This window comes from Bubalus bubalis, chromosome 11 (assembly GCF_019923935.1).
Source record: "Bubalus bubalis isolate 160015118507 breed Murrah chromosome 11, NDDB_SH_1, whole genome shotgun sequence".
Classification (NCBI taxonomy): domain Eukaryota; kingdom Metazoa; phylum Chordata; class Mammalia; order Artiodactyla; family Bovidae; genus Bubalus; species Bubalus bubalis.
The window spans coordinates 17,680,680-17,706,692 of NC_059167.1; the positions used below are offsets into that span (position 1 = coordinate 17,680,680).

The 26,013-nt window shown below is 53.4% G+C and overlaps 1 protein-coding gene and 1 long non-coding RNA gene across 5 annotated transcripts; one reads left to right on the plus strand and one right to left on the minus strand.

The window, feature by feature from the left end:
* On the minus strand, nucleotides 1-20,760 carry VSX2 (visual system homeobox 2). 4 transcript variants are annotated; one of them, XM_006053862.3, is made up of 5 exons: nucleotides 20,296-20,760; nucleotides 18,902-18,986; nucleotides 14,967-15,090; nucleotides 2,720-2,900; nucleotides 1-1,991 (listed from the first exon to the last, which is right to left on the minus strand). In XM_006053862.3, the coding sequence occupies exons 1-5, from the start codon at nucleotides 20,663-20,665 to the stop codon at nucleotides 1,666-1,668; spliced, it is 1,086 nt and encodes a 361-aa protein (XP_006053924.1). In that variant the 5' UTR covers nucleotides 20,666-20,760; the 3' UTR covers nucleotides 1-1,665. The 4 variants fall into 4 exon arrangements, with proteins under 4 accessions (XP_006053924.1, XP_044780674.1, XP_044780675.1 ...); XM_044924739.1 differs by having other exon boundaries at nucleotides 1-2,048; XM_044924740.1 differs by having other exon boundaries at nucleotides 2,720-2,903.
* Nucleotides 14,330-19,406, plus strand: LOC123327972. Its single transcript, XR_006542632.2, has 2 exons — nucleotides 14,330-14,799; nucleotides 19,183-19,406. It is a non-coding gene; the product is annotated as an uncharacterized LOC123327972 (long non-coding RNA).
* Nucleotides 20,761-26,013: the final 5,253 nt, after the last annotated feature.

The window sequence follows — 26,013 nt, forward strand, 5'->3', positions numbered from 1 at the left end:
TGTTTTTACATCAATTTTATTCTTACTTGTATCTTTACAGAAAATGGCACAGAAATCACAGGTTTGAATACCTAGAAGTTATTACAGTTCCATATTTCAAACACTTCAATATCAAGTTTCTTTCTTCTGACTCTATGTACATTATTTACACACCAGGGGCTACCATCTAACTCTTCAAACCAAAAGGAGACAAAGACAAGAAGAACTGGGGGAAAGGTCCATGAATGGAATGAATAAGAAATCAACTTCTGATATGAAATTAAAATCCCAACTCACTGTCTCAGGCCTTTCTCTTGCAAGGGATTCCCCGCAAAGGTGGGTGGGATGATAGAGAAAAATCCATGGGAGTGAGGGGGACATGCGTCTGGCCTGGGGGTGGAAGGGACCGTTGCAAAGATGCCATCAGTATGGATGAGTCCTCCCATCAGCAGACAGGAAGAAACCCCGTCCCCTCTTCCAACACCATCACTGCCTGACTAGAGAACACGCCCCACGGCTCACAGCTGGCCTGAAGGAGTGCGTGCCTATAGTTTGGGTCTAACACTGGCTCCTCCCCTACTCTCCTTTCAGCTTTTCTCAAGCCTTTCTTGTGATCAACTCATGATGCCTATTTATAGCCCCAGGCCCACTCCAGGAATGACCTGGATAAGTTGAGTCAAGATGTGTGGTTTCCTGTGTGTTCATTTTACAGCTGGATTGGGTGGCTCCAAGGCAGGGCACAAGCAAGCCAGTAATTTGCAAGAAGCTCTAGGGGAAGGATGCCTTGCACAGCAAGTCAGGGTCACAAGCAGGGTATCAGAGGTCAGGATGTTCCAGAACACATACCCAAGGGTCCCGGCTGGAGGATTTGGCTTCCCAAAGGGGCAGTAGCTACAGCACCTGTGAGAGGTGCCCCCTGGCTGCAGGGCCCGCCATGGCCTCACTGCAGGTATTGTACACCCCCCCCCCACCCCCCCGCCGTGACCCTGGCATCTTTGCGGGGAGGAACAGTGGGACAGGCTGGGTGTGGAGGGCGGGTTCCTGACGCTGACTCTGAAGGGCATGACATGAAGGCTGGCCGAGGGGCCCAAGGCCGAGGCTTTCCAAGTATAATCTGGAAGCTGGGCCCCAGTGGTGGAGGCAGGCAGAGGTTGTGACCGGAGGCTGGCAGGACAGGACACCCACACTGCGGAAGGGGGAGCAGAGTTCTGCTGGGGGGCTGAGGCGCTCCGGACACCAGAGTGGAGAGCAGGTTCTCCGTCCCTGGGGCCGCGGTGGCAGTATTTGCAGCTGAGAGCTTTGGGTCTGGGCAGAACAGAATCCACCGGTGGCTACAGAGCTGGGAAGGAGGGCGCTTTGGAGCAAGAGACCAGAGGTGGATTCAGACAGTGAGAGTAGTCGAAGAACTGAGTGGAAGCAGCCTGAGGGGGTGGTCTGGGGCAGCAGGAAGGCTTCTGAGGCAGGGCTGTGAGGATGAGGAAGGTGCTGGACAGGTCAGAACTAGGTAGGGATGTCTCAGCGTGGCCCAAAGCCCCAGCCACAACCGAGTTGTGCCTGGAGTCACCTGGGGGGTGGTGCACGGAGGGCCTGCGGGGCCCGGGCCTCGCCTGGGAGAACACCTCGCACACCACAGGCCCCCGAGGAGAGGAGAGTCCTGGGGCTCCAGCGTCTGCGCGCACCCTTGGCCTAAGCCACGTCCTCGAGCCGCGCTGGACTCAGCCTCTCCGCCGGCCTATCTTCGTCCGCGGCCTCCTCTCGCTCCGGCTCCTCGGCGCCGCGGACCAGGCCGTCGGGGCTGGACACAGTCCCCAGCACCTTGGTGCTGTGCTCCTGCGCTCTGGCTCGGAGCGCGGCGATGCTGTTTTCCCTCAGTTCCTCCTGGGACATGGCAGCGGGGGGCTCGGTACCCCGCTCCTCCGGCTCCGTCTTGTCGAGCTTGGGCAGCGCCTGGCGCTCCGCCTCGGGCTTCCTCCCTGACTCGGCTGCCGCCTCCAGCGACTTTTTGTGCATCCCTAAAAAGAATTGTTGGTATTCGGGTTTAGAAAAGCGCCTGGGAAAGCCATCTTGAACTGAAAAAACGGCAAAGATAGAGAGAGGCCAGAATTAAGGACGAGCAGAAAGCCTTACTACACACACCGCTGTCACGTGCGTCCCAGGGGTGGGGGCGGAGGCTGCGGCGGACCACCAGGCCCGGCAGAGGGCTCCTCCGCGCCACGTCCCTGGGCTCCTGGCACCCCTACCCCGGGGATCCTGTCTGTCCCTTGACCAGCATAGCACTTGCTTCCCCCGCCCTCCCTCTGGGATTCCAGATCTCCGAACCCCAGACAAACTGGCAGGTGGGGAGATTTAGGGGGAAGAAGTCTTTTGGGCAAAGCCAGAATGGTGGCCAAAGGGACCTCGGGGCCCCCAAGAGGGGCTATTTCGTTCGCCACAACCCCAGCTCTGGCAAGGGAATAGGATACATCCCCTGGGGCAATAGCCACCCCCTCCTCACAGAGCGACAGTACCCACAGAACGAGAGTCCTAGACACCGAGGGGCAGACACCCAGCCCTGGGTGCAGCCTGCCCTCGGAGCCCCCCTCCTCCCCCAAGGGAGACTGGGAGGCCAGCTTCCTGGGGCCTCTCTCCCGCCAGGCTGTTGTGGCCACCAGGCATTCCTGCCTCAGGGCTCTGTCCCCTCCTCGGGAGCCCGCTCCCCTCGCCCCAGGGGCAGGACCCCAGGGAGGGTGTGGGCTCTTACCCAGCAGCCACGGGGCGCAGGAGTCCATGATGCCGTCCTTGGCGGACTTGAGGATGGACTCCGGCAGGGGAATGGAGTGGCGCACCATGGCCCCGTAGAGTCCATACTCGGCCATGACGCTGCTTCGGCCCCAGCACTTTTCCCGCTTCCTCCACTTGGCTCTGCGGTTCTGGAACCAGACCTGCTAGTGCAGAGGAACAGGTCAGGGGCGTCCTCTATGAGGCAGAGGCCAGCCCCCGCCCCCCCACACACCCGTGTTTGCCTGCCTGGAGCTAAGGGCCACACCTCTTTGATTGCCAGTGGCCCCATTCCCCGGTGACTTTGGTTTCTCCAAGTAAGGGCATCCTTACTTAAGCTCACCCACCCCTCGGTACCCCTGGGGTTCCTCTTGGTTCAGGGTGTCCAGAGTGAGATACAAGTTCTGCAAGAATATGATGGGCAAAAAAAAAATTTTTTTTTCAATCAAAGCAGTTTAGGGTGATGCAATAAGATGCCTCCCGGACTGGGTCTTGCAGCTGGGCAGTTCCCATGTGGTCCTCAGTTTGCCGCTGAGAAACCTGAGCCTCATAGCTCTCATATAAGGGTTCACACCTCCAGCATCCCTGTCTGACTTGCAGAGGGACAGAGTCCTTTTCAGGGGATGAACTAGCAGTGCCCGTGGTTCAGGCTCTTCCTCCACACCAGAACTCCAGAGGCCAGGGCAGTCCCAGGCAGGCGAGGTGAGTGTGGACTCAGGCAGCAGAAGGCATTTCATCCAGGTGTCAGGAAGCCTGAACCTACCCAGAGCCCTGGGCAGGGGACCCTCCCAGGAGGCCTGAGTCAGCCTCCCTTCTCTGCCCTGTCCTGATCAATCCCTGTTGGGCCTCCGCTCACCCACTTTCCACAGGTTTGGACTTTAACCCTGAGTGATAGTTGGAGGAGCTGGGCAGCCATCCCTCAGTCAGGGAGGGAAGATAAAATTCTTTGTGAAGAGTAGAGCACGTAAAGGTGGGAACCTAGAAGACCGCGGTGGCAGATAACCGCTAGGGGGCGCTTCTCTGGCCCCGAAGTTGACTGCTGCAGGGTGGGAATGAGCACGGGGTTCGCTGGATCTATCAGCGACACCCAGCCGGGTTTTTGGAGGCGATCCCAAGGTCCCGGCCATGCTTGGAGGAGGGGGGAATGTCTTGGTCCCCCCAGGCAGCTTTCCTGAGGTTTCCGGCAGCTGACAGGAGTCAGGGCCAGGCCAGCTGCACTGTCCCTCAAGCTGGTGAACAGCCCGTGGGAGACGGGTGGACGCAGGAAGGACCTGGGGTCCCGGTGTCCCCCTTGTGTTCCTCTCACAGCCGCTCCACAGGCTCTGACTCCTGGGGTGGTGGTAATGGTGGTGAGACGCCCAAGCACCCCAGAAGTAGAGGGTGCGGGCGGGGGGGGAGGGCAGAGGCGGGTTCGGAAAAATCTATTAGTTTCCTGGGCGATTTCCATTCCCTCGCCTGGACCAGGTCCCCGCCCCTCCCTCTGGGCCCCCGCCCCCCGCCCCCCGGGCGGCGGAGGTTTCAGCTTTTGATGAAAAATTGCTCCAGCTCTATTCAGGAGGCGGCAAAAGAAGAGTCACCCCCAGGGGCAGCCCTGGGCTGATTGAAAAATAAGTTAATTTCTGTTTGAATCGATGGGCCTCAGGCACTGAAATATCACGGGAAATTAAAGCGGCTGCTCTCCCGGGATCCGCGGCATTGACCCGCACTAATTAATGCTGGGGAGGCAGCGCGAACCGCGCCGCGAGCTGCTCCCCCTCCCCGGGGGACCCCAAACACTCCTCATTTAACTAATTAGACGGGGAAAATTGGGTGTTAATTTGTTTAGGATTTTTCTCCCCCTCTCCTTCCTCCCGGCAGCTCCCTTCCCGGCCCCCTCTCCACGCGCGGGGGCGCGGGAAATGAATGCGGGGCTCGCCGGCAGATGGCTGCCCCGGTCACTCTGCAATCTTCTCCGACTTGATTGCTTGATTAGGTCGTTAGCACATTAAAAAAAAAAAAAATTGCTTGCCGTCTGGCGCTGGCGTGATGAGTGGGACGCGCGGCAGCGCCTGGGTAATTTATCTTTTTATACGGCGAAGAATTTGATTTCAATCTGCAGATATATGGGGCGCCTTTGACACCTGTTTAACATCGCGCCGCTGACAACTTAACCCTTTGCTGCCTCGGCCGCGGGGAGGCCTGGGCGCGGGGGTGGGGGCTGGGGGGAGGCGTGGAATCCGTGCGCCCCTGTGGTTCCCGCCTCCGCCGCCGCCGCCAGGTGGCGGAGTGAGCGCCCCGGCAGCTCCCGGAGGCCCGGGGTCTGCGGCAGAGCGTGGCTGGCCGCATCCAGCAAAGGGGAGCGCCAAGGGGGGCGCCCCGGCCGCATAGCCGCGCCCCCGCGAGGCCGGTGCTCAAAGGGCTCCGCGGTCACCGGCGCTTTGCGGAAAGACCGCATGATCAGTGCCCACCTTTACAATGACCCTGATTGTGTGAACCCTGTTTGGGCATTTCCTCATTTGTAAATAACTAGGAACTTCTAAAAATGGGAGAGATGCGGCCTCAGACTGCCCCCCACCCCGACCCCTCCAACCCCACACTGAGCCGCGCCCGCGCCTGTTAGAAAACGACCACCCCTCAGTCCCCCGGGTGGCGTCACCCCCGGTGAGCTGCACGTTTGCCACCAGTGGGTTTGGCACCTCCTGGAAAGCTGTGGAACCAATGCAAGGCCGCCACCCCGGTCTGGATTCAGACCACACTGAGTGAACCCGGTCAAGGAATGGGTCTATGTCACCGGAAGGCTACTAGATGGCTGCGCTCTGGACGCTAAGGAGCACAGAGCGGTGCGCAACGGAGTTCGGAAGAACTCGGCCCTCCGCCTGGCCTGGCTCTGCGTTGCGTGTACATCTGTCCCCAGCGGCCCTGCCTGTCCAGCAGGCCCTCTGCAGTACCCCAGGCCTGCGGTTTGTCTGAGACCTCTGTCCTCTGTTCTGTTCCCTCTTCCCCCTTAGCGCTTGGTGGTCCTCTACAAGTACTCACGTGTCTTAAGCTACATTTTCACACAGCGGGAGCATCTAAAAGGGATAAGCCACAGAAAGGTGTACGTGGCTTCTGGTTTCATCAACCTGACAGAGAAGACGGTAAAGCGCGAACCCCTTAGTGATGGAATTCCAATGTGGAATTCCGAGTCTGACCACAGAAGGTTGAGAAGGCTATCTTGATGAATCTTAAGTAAGCCCTCTGCCTCCTGGGCAGGAGATGACCTTCCTGCTTGAATACAGTGCATTACAGAACAACAAGGCCGCTGGAACCCACGAGGGGCGGGCCAGACTCCAGAATGTTTTGGATTTTAGAAAACATATGCGGTGCATATACTACATGTTATATAACATTCTGTAGCAGCAGCACCTCCCCATAGTCAAATCCATCAGTTCTGACTTCTGCAGCAAAACATCCACATATGCATGAGGGACAAATAAAGAGCATGAAGTCCCATCTGGTTTTTGCCAAGAATGAGTTTTGATGACAAACTGATGGAACAAGTGTGTTTCAGCACAATTTAGAATCAGGTATCCTGAAGAAGGGATTGTGGAGAAAGCAAAGGCAGAGATGCTCATTAACCACCACCACCGCCGCCCCCCCCCCCCCCGCCCCCACCTGGAAAGATGCATTGCCCTGGCTTCCCCAGGATCGCATGAGCTTGAGAGCGGGGGCAGGGCTCTCAGATGGAAACAGCATCTTTACTGGAACACCAAAGAAGGTGGTGCCGACTTGGGATTCAGATCATTTCTGAGACCTGTAAACAGAACCATTTTCCCCAGTCTCCTGATTTGGACAAATGAATAACTGGTCTGCGGATCAGATTTTGTCCACAGACAGTCCCAGAGGGGTTGGTGCCAGCTGGTCAATCCAGGAGTTACTCGGACCCTTGGTTATGGGTTCCTGAAACGCCTGGCTCTCTTTGAATACCAGATGCTGCTCCAATTTATGGAAGAAACCTGGACAGCCAAAACAATTTCTCTTTAGGACAGTTGGCAGAGAAGCTGTGGCATTGGTGCCTTGGAGGGAAGTGGACAAGGAATTAGAATTAACCCTAACCACTCTTCATATTCCTAACCACTCTTCCTTTCCGGGAAGCAACCAGTATGTGTGCAGAACCTAAACATTTGCCTGACGCATTGAAAGTAGTCCTGAACTGGAATTCCCAACTGTGACAAAAATTGCTAAGTCATCTTGGACAAGTTACTTGCCTTCTCTCAGTTTCAGTCTCTTCAAGCATAAAATAAGAATATCTATTTTTCTGAGTTGTTTTGGGGATTAATGAAATAAGTGAGGGGTGCCTAAAATCAGTGTTTGTCCCACAGAAGGTGCTCAATAGATGCTTAGTTCAGTTGTTCAGTCATGTCCAACTCTTTGTGACCCCATGGACTGCAGCACGCCGGGCCTCCCTGTCCATCACCAACTCCTGGAGCTTGCTTAGAGTCATGTCCATCGAGTTGATGATGCCATCCAACCATCTCATTCTCATCTCATCTCATCTCACCCTAGCATCAACAGATGCTAGTTATTATTACTTCTGGTTTCCCTGACAGCTCAGTTGGTAAAGAATCTGCCTGCAATGCAGGAGACCCCAGTTCGATTCCTGGGTTGGGAAGATCCACTGGAGAAGGGATAGGCTACTCACTCCAGTATTCTTGGGCTTCTCTTATGGCTAGGCTGATAAAGAATTCACCTGCAATGCGGGAGACCTGGGTTTGATCGCTGGGTTGGGAAGATCCCCTGGAGAAGGGAAAGGCTACCCACTCCAGTATTCTGGCCTGGAGAATTCCATGGACTGTATAGTCCATGAGGTTGAAAAGAGTCAGACACGACTGAGCGACTTTCACTTTCATTTTTATTTCAGTGGAGGCACAGAAAGTCAGTGGGCGTCTGTGCAGGGAGCAGGTTCATTAGTGGCATTGCTTGCTCCTTTCGCCTCTTCCAAGACATGCCCTGCAGCAAGGCTGGACTGACAAATAATAATAACAACAACCACCCCAGGAGGTGTGGTGGGGGAACAGAATTAACTTCCAGGCTGTAAGATTTTAATACAGATAGTCTCTAGTTTCCCCTCTAGGGGGTTCCCTGGTGGCTCAGACAGTGAAGAATCTGCCTGCAATGCAGGAGACACAGGTTCGATCCCTGTGTTAGGAAGGTCCCCTGGAGAAGGCAACAGCAACCCACTCTGCTATTCTTGCCTGGAGAATTCCATGGACAGAGGGAGACTGGTGGGCTACAGTCCATGGGGTCTCAAAGAGTCAGACACGACTGAGTGACTAACACTAGACTAGACTTCCCCTCTAGGGGCCAAACAGATGCCCCCTGCAACACTCCCTGCATTTCTAATGTACCCCAGACCCTCCAGGCTCAAATGTAAGAGACCACCCATGCAGACGGCTGTGAGAGGGAGTTAAAAGACCTGGACTGGAGAATTCTGTTCTGCCTCCAACTGCCTTTGTGAACTTGGGCATGTTCTTAACCTTTCTGAGCTTCTGATTCTTTGTCTGCCCTATGATACCACTTCCTTGCAGGTTTGTTGTACAAATTCAATAGAATAGTGCATGGGAAACGCCCAGCATGTTGTAAGAACTGGAAAACATTGGCCTGGTGCTGGATGAATTCTACGGACAAATGACCAGATGCTCGGTGACACTCTTCACATAAAGCCGGGTCCTCCCATCTCCCACCTTTGAGATTCCTTCATTTAGGCCCTGTTTCCTGCTTGGTCCCTTAGCTCTGGCAAACTCACAGTACTCCTTCAATTCCTCTGTTACTTTCCAGACTGCACACTTTCTAGAAGCCACTACTCCATGCCCAAGGAAGTCAGGTCGGAACTCTTCAGGAGGACTGGCGTGCAGACCCTGGCAAGGATCAGAGCCCTGCCTTCCTCTTCCAGGCCTCCGAGTGCCTGAGAAGGGGCTCACAAGGGACATCAAGGGTCACCAACTTGGGAGTCCCAGGCAAGGGAGAGTGGGGAAGGTCTTCCAACTCAAGGAAGAGCCTTGGTTTCCTGGTGCACTTCATCTCACAGGTGGTGCCCTGGTAGCATTCAGAGAGCCCAGCTAGGAGGCCTCTGGCTGTTGACAGCTGGTGCCTCCACACCCGGCGAAGAGGGGCCCAAGAGCTTGTGCCTTCATGGATGGACCGGATCCATAAAAGGGCTTCTTGCCAGAGAGATGCTCTTCTGGTCCAGGGCACCCTTCAAGCCGGCCACACTGTCAGCTCTCTGTCCCCTTTGTGGGTAACCAGGGCATCTCTTGTCCTTGCAAGCTCCCAGCCTTCTAGCCCCACACGATGACTTGCCCAGGCCTCCTTCCCTCTGAGGTCCCTCCATGGTCACCCCCTAAAGGAGACACCATGCATAATAGATATTCTGCACATTCTGGCCCCTTGGCTACCCCTGGGCCCTGCCCTCCCGTCTTGCCCCAGGCTATCAGACCCTGCTTCTTCGGCCCCGTGGCAGTTTTCAACACATTCACCTACCTTCCTCCTCTCCTCTGACTGGAAGCTGATTAATCTGCGCTAGTTGCTGGCGTGATTTAACGACCTCGCACTCCACACACACTCAGCACTTCTGACAACATATTTCAGCACACCCTTTCCAGTCCCAGCTTCAGGCTCAGAGAAGCTTGGCCTTGCTGTAGCCTCTGATGTCCACTAGAGGGCAGCTCTGCCTATGTTTCCTGGCAGGCCCAGGGAGCATCCTTCTGGACAGGTCATTCCACTGTGTCACCCAATACTCCACTTTCTTCCACTCATATTAACTCGCTTAAAGCAGAGACACTTTTCCTGAGCCTCTGACCCAGCATTTTTACACTGGTTACATACAGTCACCTGGAGAGCTTTAAAAACACACAGGGCTTCCCTGGTGGTCCGGTGGTTAAGAATCCAACTGCCAATGCAGGAGACACGGGTTCAATCCCTGGCCCCGGAAGATCTCACATGCTGCGGAGCAACTAAGCCTGTGCACCACAGCTACTGACCCATGTGCTGCAAGAACTGAAACCCTTGAGCCCTAGAGCCTGTATTCCACAACAAGAGAAGCCCCCTGCAATGGGAAACCTGCTCATGGCAACTAAAGACTAATCCCTGGGGTGGAGGAGGGGGTGAAATGGGGTGGGAGGTGGGAGAGAAGTTCAAGAGGGAGGGGATATATGTATACCTATGGCTGATTCATGTTGATGTATGGCAGAAACCAACACAATAATTGTAAAGCATTTACCCTCCAATTAAAAATAAATACATTTTTTAAAAGGAAAAAATAATACAATAGTCTAGAAATCTTGAAGTTATATTTTCAATTTTAGTTTCTCAAAATAAAGGCATTTGAGAACTTTGAGAAAGAAAAAAAAAGAGTAGCCACCGCTTGTCACAACTAGAGAAAGCCCTTGTACAGCAATGAAGATCCAGTGTACCCCAAAATTAAAAAAAAAAGAAATGCCATAGCTACACACCAAACCAATTAAATCAGTGTTGCTAAGTGTGGGAGGCTGGCACAAGTAATTTTATTTTACTTTAAATATTTATGTATTTATTTGGCTGCACCAGGTTCTTAGTGGCAGCATGCGGGATCTAGCTCTCTGATCAGGAATCACACCTGGGCCTCCTGCTTTGGGAGAACAGAGTCTTAGCCACTGGACCATCAGGGAAGTCTCTGGCATGAGTAATTTTTTAAAAGCTGCCCTGGGACTTCCTGGGTGGTCCAATGGTTAAGAATCTGCCTTCCAGTGCAAGGGATGATTGGGGAACTAAGATCCCACATGCCTCAGGGTAAGCCTTAGAAGAGCCTGCATGCTCAGTCACTTCAGTCGTGTCTGACTCCTTGCAACCCCATGGAGCCCACCAGGCTTCTCTGTCCATGGGCTTCTCCAGGCATGAATACTGGAGTGGGTTGTCATGCCCTCCTCCCAGGGATCTTCCCCACCCAGGAACTGAACCCAAGTCTCCTGCATCCCCTGCATTGCTGGCAGATTCTTTAATGCTGAGCCACCAGGGAAGTCCTGAAGGGCCTGCATGCCTCAACAAAAACCCAGTGCAGCCAAAAGCTTTTTTAAAAAAGTAAAAAATAAAAAGCTGCCCTGTGTTTCTAATCCATTTCCCAGGCTGAGACACACTGCAGTCTTTTCCCATTCATGTGGTTATCTATTAACTTCTGGGATGGAACCCTCTAAAACTTTGTTCTCCACCCTTGGGCAGGGACCACGTTAAAAGAGACAGAATGGAACAGTGCTAGTCAGAGAATCCAAACCTCATCCTTCCAAACATACCAGGTTGCTAAGAGTGGAGGTGAGATGGCTCTGTTCACTTGCACATCTGTAATGTAGGCATTCTAAATAAGTATAACTTCTGTCAGAAAAAAATACAGTAAACACATAAGTGAATATATCAAAATACCGAGAATGAATGACCCACAGAGGAAATAAACTCAGTCTGGAAACCATTTCCTCTTCCCCAGGGCTGACATCTGGTGGGGGCTTCCAGAATGCCACATCCTAGCATTTCTCAGAGACACAGAGAGGATTTTGCATCTGGCTCTGATATGAAGTCCATCCTAAAGGAAATCAGTCCTGAATATTCATTGGAAGTACTGATGCTAAGCTGAAACTCCAATACTTTGGCCACCTGATACGAAGAACTGACTCCTTGGAAAACACCCTGATGCTGGGAAAGATTGAAGGCAGGAGGAGAACGGGGCGACAGAGGATGAGGTGGTTGGATGGCATCACTGACTCAATGGACATGAGTTTGAGCAAGCTCCAGGAGTTGGTGATGGACAGGGAAGCCTGGCGTGCTGCGGTCCATGGGGTTGCAAAGAGTCGGACACGACTGAGTGACTGAACTGAACTGAAGTGATATGAAGACTAGAAATCTCTTCTTCCCCTAACAGTGCAACTTATCCCTTCACCCCAACTTAGAGAGATGTAGAGGGGGGAAGTGCTTGCCCTCAAAGCATAAAGGTTGAGGAAATCAGCCACTATTAAGGGGTCTGACCCCTCATTACTGCAATTGGCATTAATTATTCCAGTTTCTGTAGATAAGTGCTCCCTTGACCTTCATTTGCTCTCTTGAGATAGTACTTGAGTGGTACTGGGTTTGAATCCCAGTCCACCACTTACTTCACCTCTCAGCCCCTCAGTTACCTCATCCAGAAAGTGGGGATAAGAATAGCATCTAACTCATCTAGTTGTTGTGAAGAAGCAATGAAAAAAGGCATGGAAAGCGACTAAGCACAGCACATGTCTGACTTTTCACATCTACACTGGGTTCTCATTAGACAGTAGGTCTCAGACACATCCAGGGGCTTCCTTGGGTAGGTCCAGCTGTCCACCTGGGGCCGAACATTCCACCAATGGCAGCCCAAAGTCAGAATGAGAGAGGTGACCCTGAGCAGATGGCTCGCTGGGAGGGATTCCCCCTCTTCCTTTTACAGATGAGAGATGGGAAGTGACTTGGCTTCTGCCATACCTGGTCGGTGTCAGAGCCAGAACTAAGATCTGGATCCTTGATTGAATATCCAGTCCCTTAACCTTTCCATTCCACCTGAGGATGTCTAACTTCAGACTTGGAGACTCTAATAACTTCCCGCCTTCCTTCTTTTCATGGCAAAAGGAGAAGAAGGTGGCAGAGGATGAGATGGTTAGATAGCACCACCGACCCAACAGACATGAATTTGAGCAAACTCCAAGAGATAGTAGAGGGCAGAGGAGCCTGGCATGCTACAGTCCGTGGGGTCACAAAGGATTCAGACATGACTAAACAACAACAGAGTGCATCCATTGGTGGGGTGGTCTGCCCCAGGTGGACAGCCGGGCCCTACGCTGGGCCCGCTGCTAAACACCACACACACTACTTCATCACAGCTGCAACCGCCACTGTCATGCCCATTTTACACATTAGCAATGGAGGCTCAGGCTGGTGAAGTGTGACCTGTCCACAGTCATTCAACTGGTACCTGGTGAGGCCAGGATGGTCCAACTCTGAAGTGAGTGTCCCTAACCACTGCACCACCTTGCCGCTCCTGTGCACACGCCCTGTACTTAGAACACCAGCCACATGGGAATTGTTCTGCGGGTTGGAGCTTTAATAGATAGTTGTCACTAATAGATGTGAAATCCTTTCCCAGGCCACTTGGTAAAACATTTGGTTGGGCATGCGTGCAAAGTTGTTTCAATCGTGTCTGACTCTTTGCGACTCTATGGACTCAGAGGACCAGGCTCCTCTGCTCATGGGATTCTCCAGGCAAGAATACTGGAGTGGATTGCCATGCCCTTCTCCAGGGGATCTTCCCGACCCAGGAATCAAACCCATATTGTGTCTCTTAGTCTCCTGCATTGGGAGGCAGTTTCTTTTACCACTAATGCCACCTGGGAAGCAAGCTTCAAAATATTTGGGGATTGGACAATTTGATAACTCACACCTTCTGGGGGCAGCATGTAGCTGAAGAACTAGGCAGTGCTGGAAGAGTTACAGAGACCCTTGCCTTGGCTCACCGATAGCCACAGATTCCACAGTCAATCCTTGCAGTCCAGGGAATCAATGTACTCCACACCCTTGGCTCCTCCATGCTGGTGCTGGTGATTTCAGACACCAACCTGTAGACAACCCCTCAGACAATTTTAAGAAGTCTAGAGTCTGCAGGCTGAGCGTTTATAGCAATGCAGTTACAGCTGAGGGCAAGCTCTCTGTACAGCCTTTGGACTCTCCCACCCACCACTACCACCACCACGGCCAGATTTTAGGACAACCACTGCAAGAGACGAGCTGTTCCATTCTACTGGTCAATAGTGCAAACGTGCAACCAACCAAAGGGGAAGTCTGGCAACCTCACCAACCCTGGCTGCTTGTAAGGACCAGCTCTACCCTAATAAAGACCAGGTAGGGGTTACCACCACACATGAATTGGATTGGGTCTTGGCTTACACACACACACACAGGATTCAAAATCAACATCCAGCCTTCCCCACTGGAACTTAGTTGGGTGGGGATGATGGATGCAGGCCACCATGGATAATGTACCAAACAGATAATCTGCTTATGAATAATTGAGCTTATTGTTAGTGTCACCATCTAAAGCCATTGGCTGAAATTCCCAATAGGCTTCCAGGGGAGAGGAAGGCTCTTCTGGAAAAGCAGCTCTCGCTTCATTCCATTCTCTGGTTCTCCAGCAAGCGAGTGCAAAGAACCTACACACCTTATTTGGTTCCTTTGCTGGACTTGTCCCCTCCCCGCTCCTCCCCCTGCCCCCCAAGACACATCACACCTGGAGACAAAAAGAAGGAGGAAATTTGGAGCAGAAGGATTTCAGGAAGTCCGGACCCTCCCTGCCTTTCCCAGCCTTGGCAGGTCAACTACTCTGGGCCACTCAGGTGTCCCAACAGAAGCAGCTCTGGTTCAAGGTTTTGAATTAGCTATGGCAACCTCAAATCTTCTGGAAATGTTTTTCCACCCCAGCACTCCTTCCTCCTCATGGAGGTTCTGTCTGGAGAATCATCAGACTTCATTTCCTCCTGGAGAAATGATTAACCCATTCCTGTCCACCAAGGGGAGTCCTGGACTTGGGAGGATCCTGCTGCTGCTGCTTAAAGGAGGCCTGGTGCCCAGCACAGCTGAGGATAGCCCCAACCAGTCAGGGCTGGCTCTCCACAAAACTCTCCAGTAAGGAGGTGAGGGGAACGACTTAATGAGCACCTCCTGGGCTGGTCTAGGAGACGTCCAGGAGCAGGAGCCCTGGGCAGGACCAGCTGCTGGGTTGTGAGAAGTAAGGAGCCTCAGGTGGATGGAGGCAGTGGGAAGTAGGTAGGAAGGGAGAGGGCAAGGTCTTCCTCATGGGGGAGGCAGCTCCCCTCCACCCCCAGGCACCCAGGCCTTGAAGCAAACGTTTACCTCCTGGGAGACACCTGGCGCACCAGAGACCCTGCTCAGAACCCTAGACCCACCCAGGTGCCCCTCCCGGCCTGCCATACTCCTCAGGAAGCCCACAGTCTGCAGCCACAGGCCGCGTCTTGTCTGCCAAGTCTCCAGTCCTTCCAGCAGCACCCATCTCACGTGGTGGGTATTCAGCTAATATCTGCTTAAATGAACTGTTGCCTGAGGAGGTGATTATAGACAAGCCCACACTGGAGCAGGAGGGTGAAAGAGGGGTATGTGGGAGCCTGGGATAGTTGACGTCCCTGAGGTTGAAGAAAGTGTGAGAGAGGGACTCAGGGCTGTTTTACCTGTATCCTGTCTTCGGGCAGCTCCGTTTTCATGGCCAGCATCTCCCGGGCATAGACGTCAGGGTAGTGGGCTTCATTGAATGCCTTCTCCAGCTCCTCTAGCTGGTAGGAGGTAAAGATTGTCCTGAGGGGAGCAAACCCAGAGAGTTAAACCCAGCAAACCCCGAAAATGGAAAGAGTTTGTCCCAGAGAGGACAGAATAGCCCTCCCCTGGGGCTCCTAAACAGCCCCCAAACCCAGCCTGGGCCAGTGCAATTGAATACAACCCCTCTCTCCCGCCCCCATCCCCACACACCCTCTGGACTCTTCTTCATTCCAGTCTGAGGGCCCACACTCCCTTCTAGTGGTTAGGGCATTATTTCAGCCCTCTGGGACATTTCATACTGGGAAACTTCCTGAAAGTGCTTTGGGGTAAGGGCGTTAAGATTCAAGTTTTAGGAAACTGCAGAAAGCCCCTATTCCTCCTCCCAGGCCCACAGCGAAGGGCTCACCAGGTAAATAAGTGCCGCAGCCTCAGGCAGGACCTGCCGCCCCGGGCTCCCCTCACAGACCGGAGAGTTGGTCTTTTAAATTGTATTCAAGAGTTCAAAGTCTCACCGGAAGGTCAAATGCAGCAGCCCCCCCAGGGTTTCTACAGTGGAGAACTAACCGCACCTCCCAGCCCCTCACCCCACCCTGCTCACCGGCTCCGGAAAGCTGCCCTCAGAGTCTTGGGCAGAGAAGGGGGAAGGGGGGTGCTCTGTCCTTTCTAGTGCTCCGAAGGCAAGGGCCACCTTCCCACCATCCCACCACACCCAGGTTCACCCACTCACCCAGCAGGAGCCCCATTTAGGGGCAGTTCACTCTGGTCATACCAAGAGTGCCTACCTACACAGCCCCCAACCCCCGCAGAGCTATTTACATGGACCTATTTTGAGTTATTAACATAAACTGCTTTAAGAGTCTAGTAAAAGCTACATCCTCTTCGCTAGCAAATGGATATGCTCCAACACACAGTTTTCCACCTCCGATATTTAGGGGGTTCGTAATCCCCCTTTCTCAAATAAATACACTACACACCCCCTTACCAACATAAATTCTTCTCTTTTCAAACCTGAATTTCACCAAGTTCTAGGCGACCTTTATCCTGCACCTTCCTCAACAATCTGGGGTGTAATACTGTCCAGATTTTACAGACTCAGCTTCTACAATGGTTGAAGTAGAGCCTCTGGGATTTGAACCCTGGAACCAGTATGAGGGGGGGCGCGGTAAAATCCCTCGCTGCAGCCCCTGATGTCACCCAGCCTGAGGGAAAAGCATGGATGGAAACCCCAGGTATTCCTCCTGCCGGTGTCGGCTTTGGCATCCTGGAGGATGATACAGGGGATGTGTGAGAGAGAAAGATTCTGCTCTTTATGGAAAATGACTGGTTTGATTCTAAATCGTTGCTCCTATTCTCTTGGGGGGAATGGAATGCTTATGTATACAGAAAGTTAATTCTTCAGAATTTTGAAGATCTGCTGCTTTCTATTTCTCGCTTGCCACTTACTGAAAAGGCCCCTGAACAGACAGTCAAAATAAACAATCAAAACGTGTACGGCTTCTTCAAAACTAGGAAAAATAAAACCCACAGCTATTGTGGCCTGGCCAAAGCCAAAGAAGAGAGATGATGGCAGATCATTCAGTGGTTCAAGTGCCAGACTCTGCTTGGGAGAACTCTTATTAAAAAAAAAAAAAAAAGAACAAAACAAAAACAAGAAAGAAAGAAAGGAATTAAGAAACGAAACGAAATGAAATGATGCCTCAGATCCCCAGACTTGCCTGGAAAATCCCATGAACAGAAGAATCTGGCGGACTCAGTCCATGGGGGTCGCAAAGAGTCAGACACGACTGAAGTAATCCACCAGACCCTTCAGTTTCCCATCGGAACTGAGCCTCACAGGTAAAGAGAAGAAGAAAATCGGAGAGACTCCATCCCCACTCCCCTCTCTAACTCCTTCAAGCCCCCTATGTTTCTGGGAGGTTAAGGGATCTTCATCTCTTATCACAAGAGTCCAAGGTTTCTTACCTGAACTCCCCAAACGAGAGATGCTCAGATTTTTTTTGTTTTTTACTAATTAAAAATGGCACCAGCCATTCTCCTGTCTCCAATAATCTGTTCCCCTCACACATTAGAAATAGCCTGAAACTTAGTGCAGTTGACCAGTTGTCCCGTCTCCTAGGGGACCCTTCTGAAGCACCCAAAGTTTTTTCCAGGGGAGAGGGTATCAAGTGAGGACAGAGGGTCGAGAACCTTAAGCATGGACTTTGGACTGTGTGTCAGGCAGCTCCAAGTGCCACACAAGGAGATGCCCCTGTGCAGAAACACTGTCCTTGCTCTCCTTGCTCGGGGAATCCCTCCCCCACCCTAATTCGGGCAGCAGCACAGAAGCCGGTCAGCCAGACTCCCACCTGCCCTCCGGCAGCCCAAAGGCAGACAGGATTACCGATGCGCCACCCCCCAACAACCTGCTAGCCTGGGACCAGCCTGAGTTGGGTGCATAGGAGGTGTTTTAATGAATATTTGTTGAACCGATGACTATAAAAAAAATGACCCAGGATCAGGACTAAAAACAACGTTTCCGTTCACAATAAAACACAACAAAACAAAAACAAACAGCTGCTGAAGGGAACAAACTGAGGTCACCAAGAAGCCAAGCCAAAGTTCACCCACATTCAAGTGGAAACCTGTAGGGGTCTGAGAAGTCAGGAAGAGCTGATTTAAAATGTGGGGTCATTTCCGGGGGTGAAGGAAGAGAGAAACGCAGACAAGCACCCAGAGACAGTGTGCAAAGAGGATGAGACAAACTGGGGAGAAGAGGATGAGGTGGGTGGGGAGAAGGAGAGCACCCAGGGGGAAAAGTCCACAGGATGAGGTGGGCGGGGAGGAGAGCGCCCCAGGGGGAAATGCCCACAGGTCGGGAGGGAACCCTGGAGGGGGAGCCCACCCACACAGGGACAGCAGGGAATCGGGAAAACAGAGCCAGGGCGAGCGCAGGGCAGCGCCTGCAAGCAGCACCCGCAGAAAGTCTGGTCGATTTTTGTTTCTCACGAGCCTTTATTTCTTGAAACCCTCCAGATAAATTTACACTAGGAATTGGTAGCAGAGGTGCTGGCCACGGAAGAGAACGCGGGTCTCAGGCAAGGGCATTACTTTGCAGGACTGAATTTTAACTTTGTGCAAGTGATGTCTGTTTTTTAAAATATTTAAAGGGAAACAAAGCCAAATAACCTCTCTCTTTTTCGTCTGTCTGCTGCAATGCAGCCCACTCAACTCCAGCCAGGGCTGGGGGCGGCATCCGGTCCACACACCTCTTCCCTCCCCATTTTACAGACAAGGAAACTGAGGCTTACGGATCACAGAGGAGCAGAACCCGAAAGCAAATTTGCCATCCATGCGGATATCACGCTCAAGATTTGGCCAGCGATGGGAGCAGAAAGACAGGGGGTTGGCGGCGCTGACAGCGACAGCGGAGAGGAACGGGGAGCCGGGCAGGGGGCAGAGGAACCCGCTGGGGCGGGAGGCGAGAGCCGACCTGTCCGCCCAGAGATGTGCGCGACTCGTCTAATGTGCAGAGGCGGAGATGACATATGGGTGTCTCCAGCCCCTCTCTGGGTAGGGTTTGGCCCTATTTGAGGCCTTTCCTTTCTCCCGGAGAAGGGGAGAAAGCCTGAAACGTGCTGCTTCCTCGGCGGCCTCTCCTAATCCTCACCCGGCATGGCCGGACGCCAGGGCCCCGGGAGGATGTCCCCAAACCACGCCTGGTCTCCCGGTCCGACCTCCTCGTCCCGGCACAGCCGCGGACCTCAGATCTACAGCCGGCAAGATTCGGGTCCAAGGGACCCGATCCTTCGAACTAGGGACCGCAGGGGATGGGTGAGCACGAAGGTGACAGAAGGCGCTGCAGGGGCCTTACCTGTGTCGCCGCTTCTTCCGTTTCTTGGTCTGGTTCAAAGCCGATTTGGACATTTTTCGGTCGCTGGAGGAAACATCTTCAGAATCTGAAAAGCAGGCGGAGGCACAGGCTGCAGAATGGAGGAGGGGCGCGCACGGCAACCCCCGGGCGCGTCGGGCTCCCGAAGCCCCGCGAGGGGCCCACTCCCGGCGGCCTCGGGGAGCCGCCCGGCCTGCTCCGTCTCCCCGGGAAGCCCTCGGCGAGGGCGACCCCATCCCTAAGCCGAGGCTGTTTCTACCCAGGCCGGCGCCGGAATCCGGAGGTGGTGGACGGATTTCGTTGTAAGAGAAGCAAAGGCCCCGACACGCCTGGGACGCGGACGGCGGGGGAGCGAGACAGCCTCCTGGGTCGCAGGGTCCCCCTCCGGCGGTGCTTGGCGCCCTCCCCTGCGCTCAGCCCCGGCGCCGGGGCGCAGAAGGTGGCCCCCCATCCTCTCGGAGCAGAGCCCAGGGCGCAGAGAGCTGGACTCCGGGAAGAGAGAGGGGCTCCTCGGGCACAGCCCCCTTTCCACTGCCCGCACCGTGCGGCCCCGCTCGGGACTGGAGAGACTGCGGCGCGCCACTTTTCGTTGCCCCTCCAGATATTAATAAAAATAAATAAATAAAACGAGAGCGGAAAATCGGGGGAATCGAAGAGCGCGAATCAGAGGCGGAGGGCCGAGCCGACGGAGAGGTGCGGCCGGGAAAGCGGCCCGGAGGTTCGGTGGCCCCCCAGCCCGCGAGGGTCGGGATCCCCGATACGGTGACGCTCAGGTGGGATCGCGGATGCCGACCGCTTGGGCTGCCGCGGTGGCCAGGTGGTCCTGAAGCTCGCGAGGGGAAAAATCAAACCCAGCTGACCAGTGCGGGGTGGGTGAGTAGGGGGTTGGAACGGAGAGAAGGAAGAAGGGCAAGACAACTTTGGACATCAGGGCTGGGGCCCTAAGCTGGCATCGGCTTCCCAGGTGCTCACGCCCGAAACGGAATCGGGCTGTAGGAGCGTGGTTCCTTTGGGAGGCCGCGGCCCAAGTGGAGCAGAGAAGGGGGACCCCCGGCCTGCCCCACGGGCTCTGACACCCTAAGCCCCTTTTCCAGTGGGGTCCCAACCGGGCGCTGCCGCAGAACCGGGTTCAACGCGCAGACAGGACAGCTTGGCTGCCGGAAACGCTGGGGCCCAAAGCCGGCCACCGCGGGGAGCATTTTCCCGTCCCCCCGGCCCAGGGCGCGCCGGCCCCAGGCCTGCGCTGCGACCCTTCGGCCTGGCACCAACTTCTGCACCCGGAGGAGCAGGCCTGGCGATGCAAGCCAGAGCCGACGGCGTGGGGTTCCCGGTTCTCACCCCAGTCGGGCAAGCCACACAGCCTCACCCTCACCTACCCGAGCTGGCCGTCTGGCTGGTGTCCAGCGGCCCCGACGCTCTGCCCAGCGGCTGTAAGTGGACGCTCTGCGGGTCGGACAGCACTTCCAGGAAGGTGGGCTGTGCGTAGAAGCCGGGGAGCCCCCCGGGCCCCAGTAGCCCCATGCCGCCCACTCCTGCGGGACTGAGCACGGAGCGCGCAGCCAGCAAGTGCCCGGGGGCCAGACCGTCGAGGGTAGCACGCGGGTGGGAGCTGGGGGGCTCCTTGTTCAAGCCCAGGATCTCCTGAATGCCAAACCCGGTGCACCTGGCCGGGGCGCTCCCCGAGGTACTCTTGGCCACTGTCTCGGCTTTGGGCTTGTTCAGCGCTTCCCCCGCTTTCCCGGTCATCTCTCGGCTCTTTGGAGGGGCCGAGGCCGAAAGTCTTGTGCTCCCCCCACCCCCCCGGCTGGCTCCCCGCTTCACGAAGTTGGTCCCAGGTGCCCCCTGCGATGTCTAATGCTCTGGAGCCCCAAGGAGATTCCCCTTTTATCCAACCAGGCGGCAGCCCAAGTGGGGTCAGAGCTGAGCAGCCAATCACCGGGGCCAAGAGCGATTAGGAATTCCAAAAAGCTGGCAGCTCCCTCCGCAGGCAGCGCTGAGGGGCCAGGGCGCTGGGGGCCGGGGTACCAGGTGGGCTCTGTAGGACACCCATGGGCAGGGGCCCCCAGAGACTGAGATGAGGCAACAAGATTCAGGGCAGTCCCAGGAGGTGGGTGGCTGGGGATTCTGGGCAGAGCCAGCTGAGACTGTCCCTGGAGTAGGGTGGGAGGATGGGATGAGGGCAGATGCTAGAGACTGGGAGCCTTGCTCCCTCCCTCCCTCATCTCCTATTCAGGTTTGGCAGGGTTAAAGAAGCCCAAATATGGGACCCCTGGGAAAAGGAAGAGCAAGGAAGGAGCAAGCTTCCTGGGCAAGCTGTGTGGTGGCAATGGGGAGAAGGAAGGGCCTGGGGTTTGAAGTGGAGATGTGGGGATCTCCAAAGCACAGGATATAATGCCTAGTTCGGAAGAGCTACTCAGTAAATATCCCCCAATGAATGAATGAATAAAGGGGTCAGGTGTAGGGATCCATGGAGGTAAGGAGGAGTGGTGGTGACTTCTGGAGAACAACACTGGACATCTGAACATTTTCCTAGAATAAAGCATGAAGTTCGCCCAAAAGATTTGCTCTTCTATCCATTCCCTTAACTAATTAAGTATTGAGCCCTTACCAGCTCTGAGCTAGGAGCTAGGGCTTCCCAGTCAATCAGGTGGACAAGTCAGAGGGTCTGCTATACCTCAGAGTTCACTGAGCAAACAAATGAAGAGGAGAGCATTGTTGATGTGGAGGGAAGGAGGAGGGGTGAGGGGCAACCAAAAGGTGCGCTTCTGTCCCCAGTCTACAGGGGATCCCTTGACTAACTCCTGTGTTGGAAGCTGCAGAATTGCACCCAACTGGGCCAGTTGAAAGGGAACTAGTCCATGAGAGGCAGCAGGAAACTGCTTTAGGCAGGCAGGCCCCTCACCCGGAGAAATAAGAAATGCCCGAATTCCAAAGGCTACTGATTCCTTGCTTTCAGGGAGGAGGGCTCCTTTGGGTCCAAGTGTTGAGTGAAGGCGATTCTACACACACACATGCACACGCATGCACGGACCATGGACCCCGGAGTGCCTGCACTCCATCTCCTCAGCTAATTCTTCTGTGAGCTTTTTGGGGCTGAGGACTGTCTGTCCACCTTGGTATTTAATACTTCCCTCTCCACTGTGCCTAGCATAGCATATAGTAGGCTTTTAATAAGGGCTTCTTGACTTGAAAGCAAGGGGAAATAAAGATAGGGTCAGTTGCTTTGGGCAGACCCTAAAAAACAAGGCTGGTGAGAAATTCCATTCAGGATTTCTGGGCTAGTCAACAGCAAACTTCCAAATAGATTGAAATCCCATAACTCTCCCAGCCTACTGCCAGAGTATCCAGTGCCCTCTCTGGTCACCATGAGGTCAATCTGAGAAGTAAGAGGAAAGCTTATAGGATATGGAAGCTGAGGCCTTGCTAACAGGGCTGTTGGAAGGTAGGTCTTCATCTGCTCTGGCCTGGTTCACATAGGAGCCAGAACTAGGCAGGGACATCCCTCATTGCAGAGGTTGTCTGGGAAACAGGCACTGTTCACTCCAATGACTGCCTCCTTATCCCATAATAATGCCTTGCCTACTGTGCACCCATATTCCTGAGTCCATTTACACAGCATGATATCAGGTCTTCACAAGAACCCAATTAGCATCTTGGTTCCACATTTGGAAGCTGTCATAGCTATTCTTACTTGCAAGGTGTAGACTCAGGGATATGCAGTCTCAAAGGCATCCTTCACCTTTATTCTATGGAATTGGGTTTGTTGTGGTACCAGTCACACAGACAACCATGTGCAAAGCAGTGGCTCTGCCTTCCAGATAAGAATTTCTATCCCCATTTCTTGAATGTGAAAACTTAAGTTTCCAGGAAGGTTAGGTGACTTGTCCCAAGCTCCCTAGCTTGTAAGTAGCAGAGGCCAGACTCAACATCAAATGAATCTGGTGTCAAAAGCTGTTTTCTTTTGACTCCATCCCTCTCTTGGCCTCCTTTCTATGCCAGCCTACCCTGGGAGGATAAATGGGAATGTTTCATAAATGGCAGTTGTCATATCCCTGACTTATCACAGGACATCCACGATGAGCCAGATGCCAGCCAATGGGCAAGGACGTGAGTGATGGAAAACAAGCATGTGAGTGATGGAAACTCAGCTCTTGCCAAGAGATGAGAATGAAAAATCTCTTGACCAAACCTTGTGTCTGAAGCTGCTAGTTCCCACTCTCAGTGAGACGGTCTCCATCCCACCCTAGGAGGCTGGGAACAAGGACAACCCCAGGCCCTCTGAGAGGCACACTTGCTAGAAGCTGCAGTGAAGGGAGGACCCAGTGTCGCCTGCAGCCAGCCCCACCCTTGGAACTGTACTCTGGAAGGACTCCTGGTTGGACTGTCTCTGAGCTGCCCTACTGAGGCTAGACCCAGACTGAGCACGTTTGTGGACTCTGGAGTGGGGGGAAGCTACAGGGAAAGGCAGGGCCCCGGGGCTTGGGCTGGAGGAGTAAATGCCTTTCAGAGACATTTAGCTTAGTCACCCTGCATCCACATCCTGGATCTGTTACCTAATAGCTCTGTGACTTTGAGCCAATCATTAACTTCCTTCTTGGCTTTGATTGCTTTACCTATGAAATAGCCAGACAGTGGACCTGTATGCATCTCCTGACCCCTTGAGTTAGCAAAGGATCAAGGGCATGGACTCCAGAGCCAGATTTCCTGGATTCAGACTCCAGCTCTATCACTTAGTTGATGATCTTAGGAAATCTACCCAGCTTCTGTCTACCTCCTGTGCCTCAGTTTCCTCATCCATAAAATGGGGATAATAGTAGTACCTACCCCTTAAAACTGTCATGAAGATTAGAAATGTACAGTGCTAAGAATAGTGAGTAAGGTTATACCATGAATATACAAAATAAGGCTACAATAGAAGGTTCCTGGAAGTGTTGGTTGTTATTATCATCTTGCAGGTAGATTCCAAGATGACAATATGGCAAGGAGCAAGACAGACCTAGCCCTAGCCTTATGGAGTCTGAGTCCACGATTGAAGGAGCTGCTGTTTTTAAAGCATTTAACATGGTGTCTGGCCCTAGGGACTCCATACATCATGATTCTTATCACTATTATTAATGGGTGTCAGACCCCTTATGGCATTTAATCCACTCAACTTCTCAAGTTCTTTCCCCCGTGTTGCAAATATAAGACACTAAGTCTCAGGGAGGGAGTTGGGTTGAGAGACGATGCCATCTCCCTCCTTTGCTGTGATGCTGGTCGTTTTTAGCACCAGCTGCAGCGAAGTCATTGTCCCCTGCTCGCTGCTTCCCTGAGTCACTGCCCAGTCGTCAGCAACAATTTTTGGAGGGAGGAGGGTGGAAAATACAAGGAAGAGAAAGGATCTGTGTTTGAATCAATAATCCCATTATGAATCTGTCACCCATGAATGTGTTTCACTTTTTTTTAATGCTCTTGTGTATTTCGAGCTTACCCCAAGAGTAAACCTTGTCTTTTGTTGTGCTGGACAGTTGTCCTGAGAGAGTGTCCCGACAGAGTCCCCGAGCTCCAGCTCTCTCATCCTCCTGTCATCAGACATTGGACCAGATATCCCATCCCCTCTGTTCAGTAAGGGGCTGATGCTAGGAGGAAAAACAGCAGCGATTTTGATTCACATTGAAGTTATACACAGTGAACCTTTATTAACTTCTGGGCTTTTTCACACTGCCTCAACAAGTCCTCCCAACTATCCTGAAAGATGTGTATCAATTTTCAAATGAGGAAGCAACCTCAGAGAGGCTAGGTGAACTCCCCAGGAATTTGCAGCTGCCAAGGGCTAATCAGAGTCAAAATCCACTGTATTCTTGTTTTCTTAAAGATGGAACCAGAGCCTCAAGCAGAGGAAAGGACCTTTGGTGTAGGGAGGCAAATGGTGCCCCAGCAATGCTTCGAGCCACCATTCTGCCCCTACCCCAGAGAGAAAAGGAAGGGATACCCTCAAGGGGTTAAGAAGGGCTACTGAGGTCAAGGCTGGTGAACCCCCAGAACCTTGGTCTAACAAGAGCATCTTACCTCAAACACTTGGGCTGGATTCCTTCCCTTAGTTCTCCATGATATAATCTATACCTTTTGGATTTTTCTTGGAGGGTTCCAGGGAGTGGGAAGGAAGGAATAGACTCCTGACACTGCCTTCAAGACAGCCTTAGAGAAGATCTTGTCTCTAGGTAGGTGTTCCAGGCGTTGTCCATTGCTCCGCCAGGATCTTATCCCAGTAGGACACCACTCACCCAGTTTCGGCGCCCACAACTCCCTGCCCATGCCCTCCCACAGCTGTAACCATACCTTAGCCTCTTGAGGAAAAAGAAAAACATCTCACATGTATCGCCCTTGTCTCTTCCCCAGTGTTCACCTATGGGCAGTGTGGAACAAAGGAAAAGAGCCAGGCTTAGAGGACTTCCTCCACTGCCAGCTTGCCACATGCCTCTGGACTGTGTCCAGTCTCCCTGCAGTCTCAAGTGGTGGGTCTCGGAGCCCCAATTCCACAATGAAACAGGAGAGGCCAGAAACGTGCTTTCCCAGCTTCCTTTGAAGCTAGGACATGGTCATGTGACCTGCTCCATCAGAAGCAACCGCCCAGGGACTTTGACTCTGGAGCCAGTGACACAGTGACTACATCTCTGTTGCCCTGAAAGGATGTTTGTTTTTGCCCTATAGGAATGTTGTGAGACAATTTAGTCAAGAACCTTCAGCAAGTATTTACTGAGCACCTACTGTATGCCAGATACTGGTAATAGGAATACCGTGGGGGTAAAAGAAAGCAAAGCCCCCATGGTACTTAAGTTTTAGTTTGAGAGATGGTTAATGAACAGGCAAGTAAGCAAGCAAATGAGATAATTTAAGAATCAGAAGTGCTAAAGAGAAAACACAGTAGGGTGAGGGGTTTTAGACCGACAGCAAGAGGGATCTCTTTTGGATGCAGGACAGAGAGGGGTTTCTGGGCTGTCCACATTTGGGCAGAGACCTGAGAAGTGTAAGCCAACCAGGTTGGGGGCTGAGGCAGGTGACAGGATTGGAGGAGCAGCTGAAGAAGCATCAGGTAGGTATTTCTAAGGAACATC

Coding starts and splice junctions, on each gene's coding strand:
- VSX2 (XM_044924738.1), bottom strand. CDS start 20,665: ATGACCGGGAAAGCGGGGGAAGCGCTGAACAAGCCCAAAGCCGAGACA. Junction 18,987..20,295: donor CAGCCAGACGGCCAGCTCGG/GTAGGTGAGGGT, acceptor CCTGCTTTTCAG/ATTCTGAAGATGTTTCCTCC. Junction 2,049..2,719: donor CTGCGCCCCGTGGCTGCTGG/GTAAGAGCCCAC, acceptor CCGTTTTTTCAG/TTCAAGATGGCTTTCCCAGG.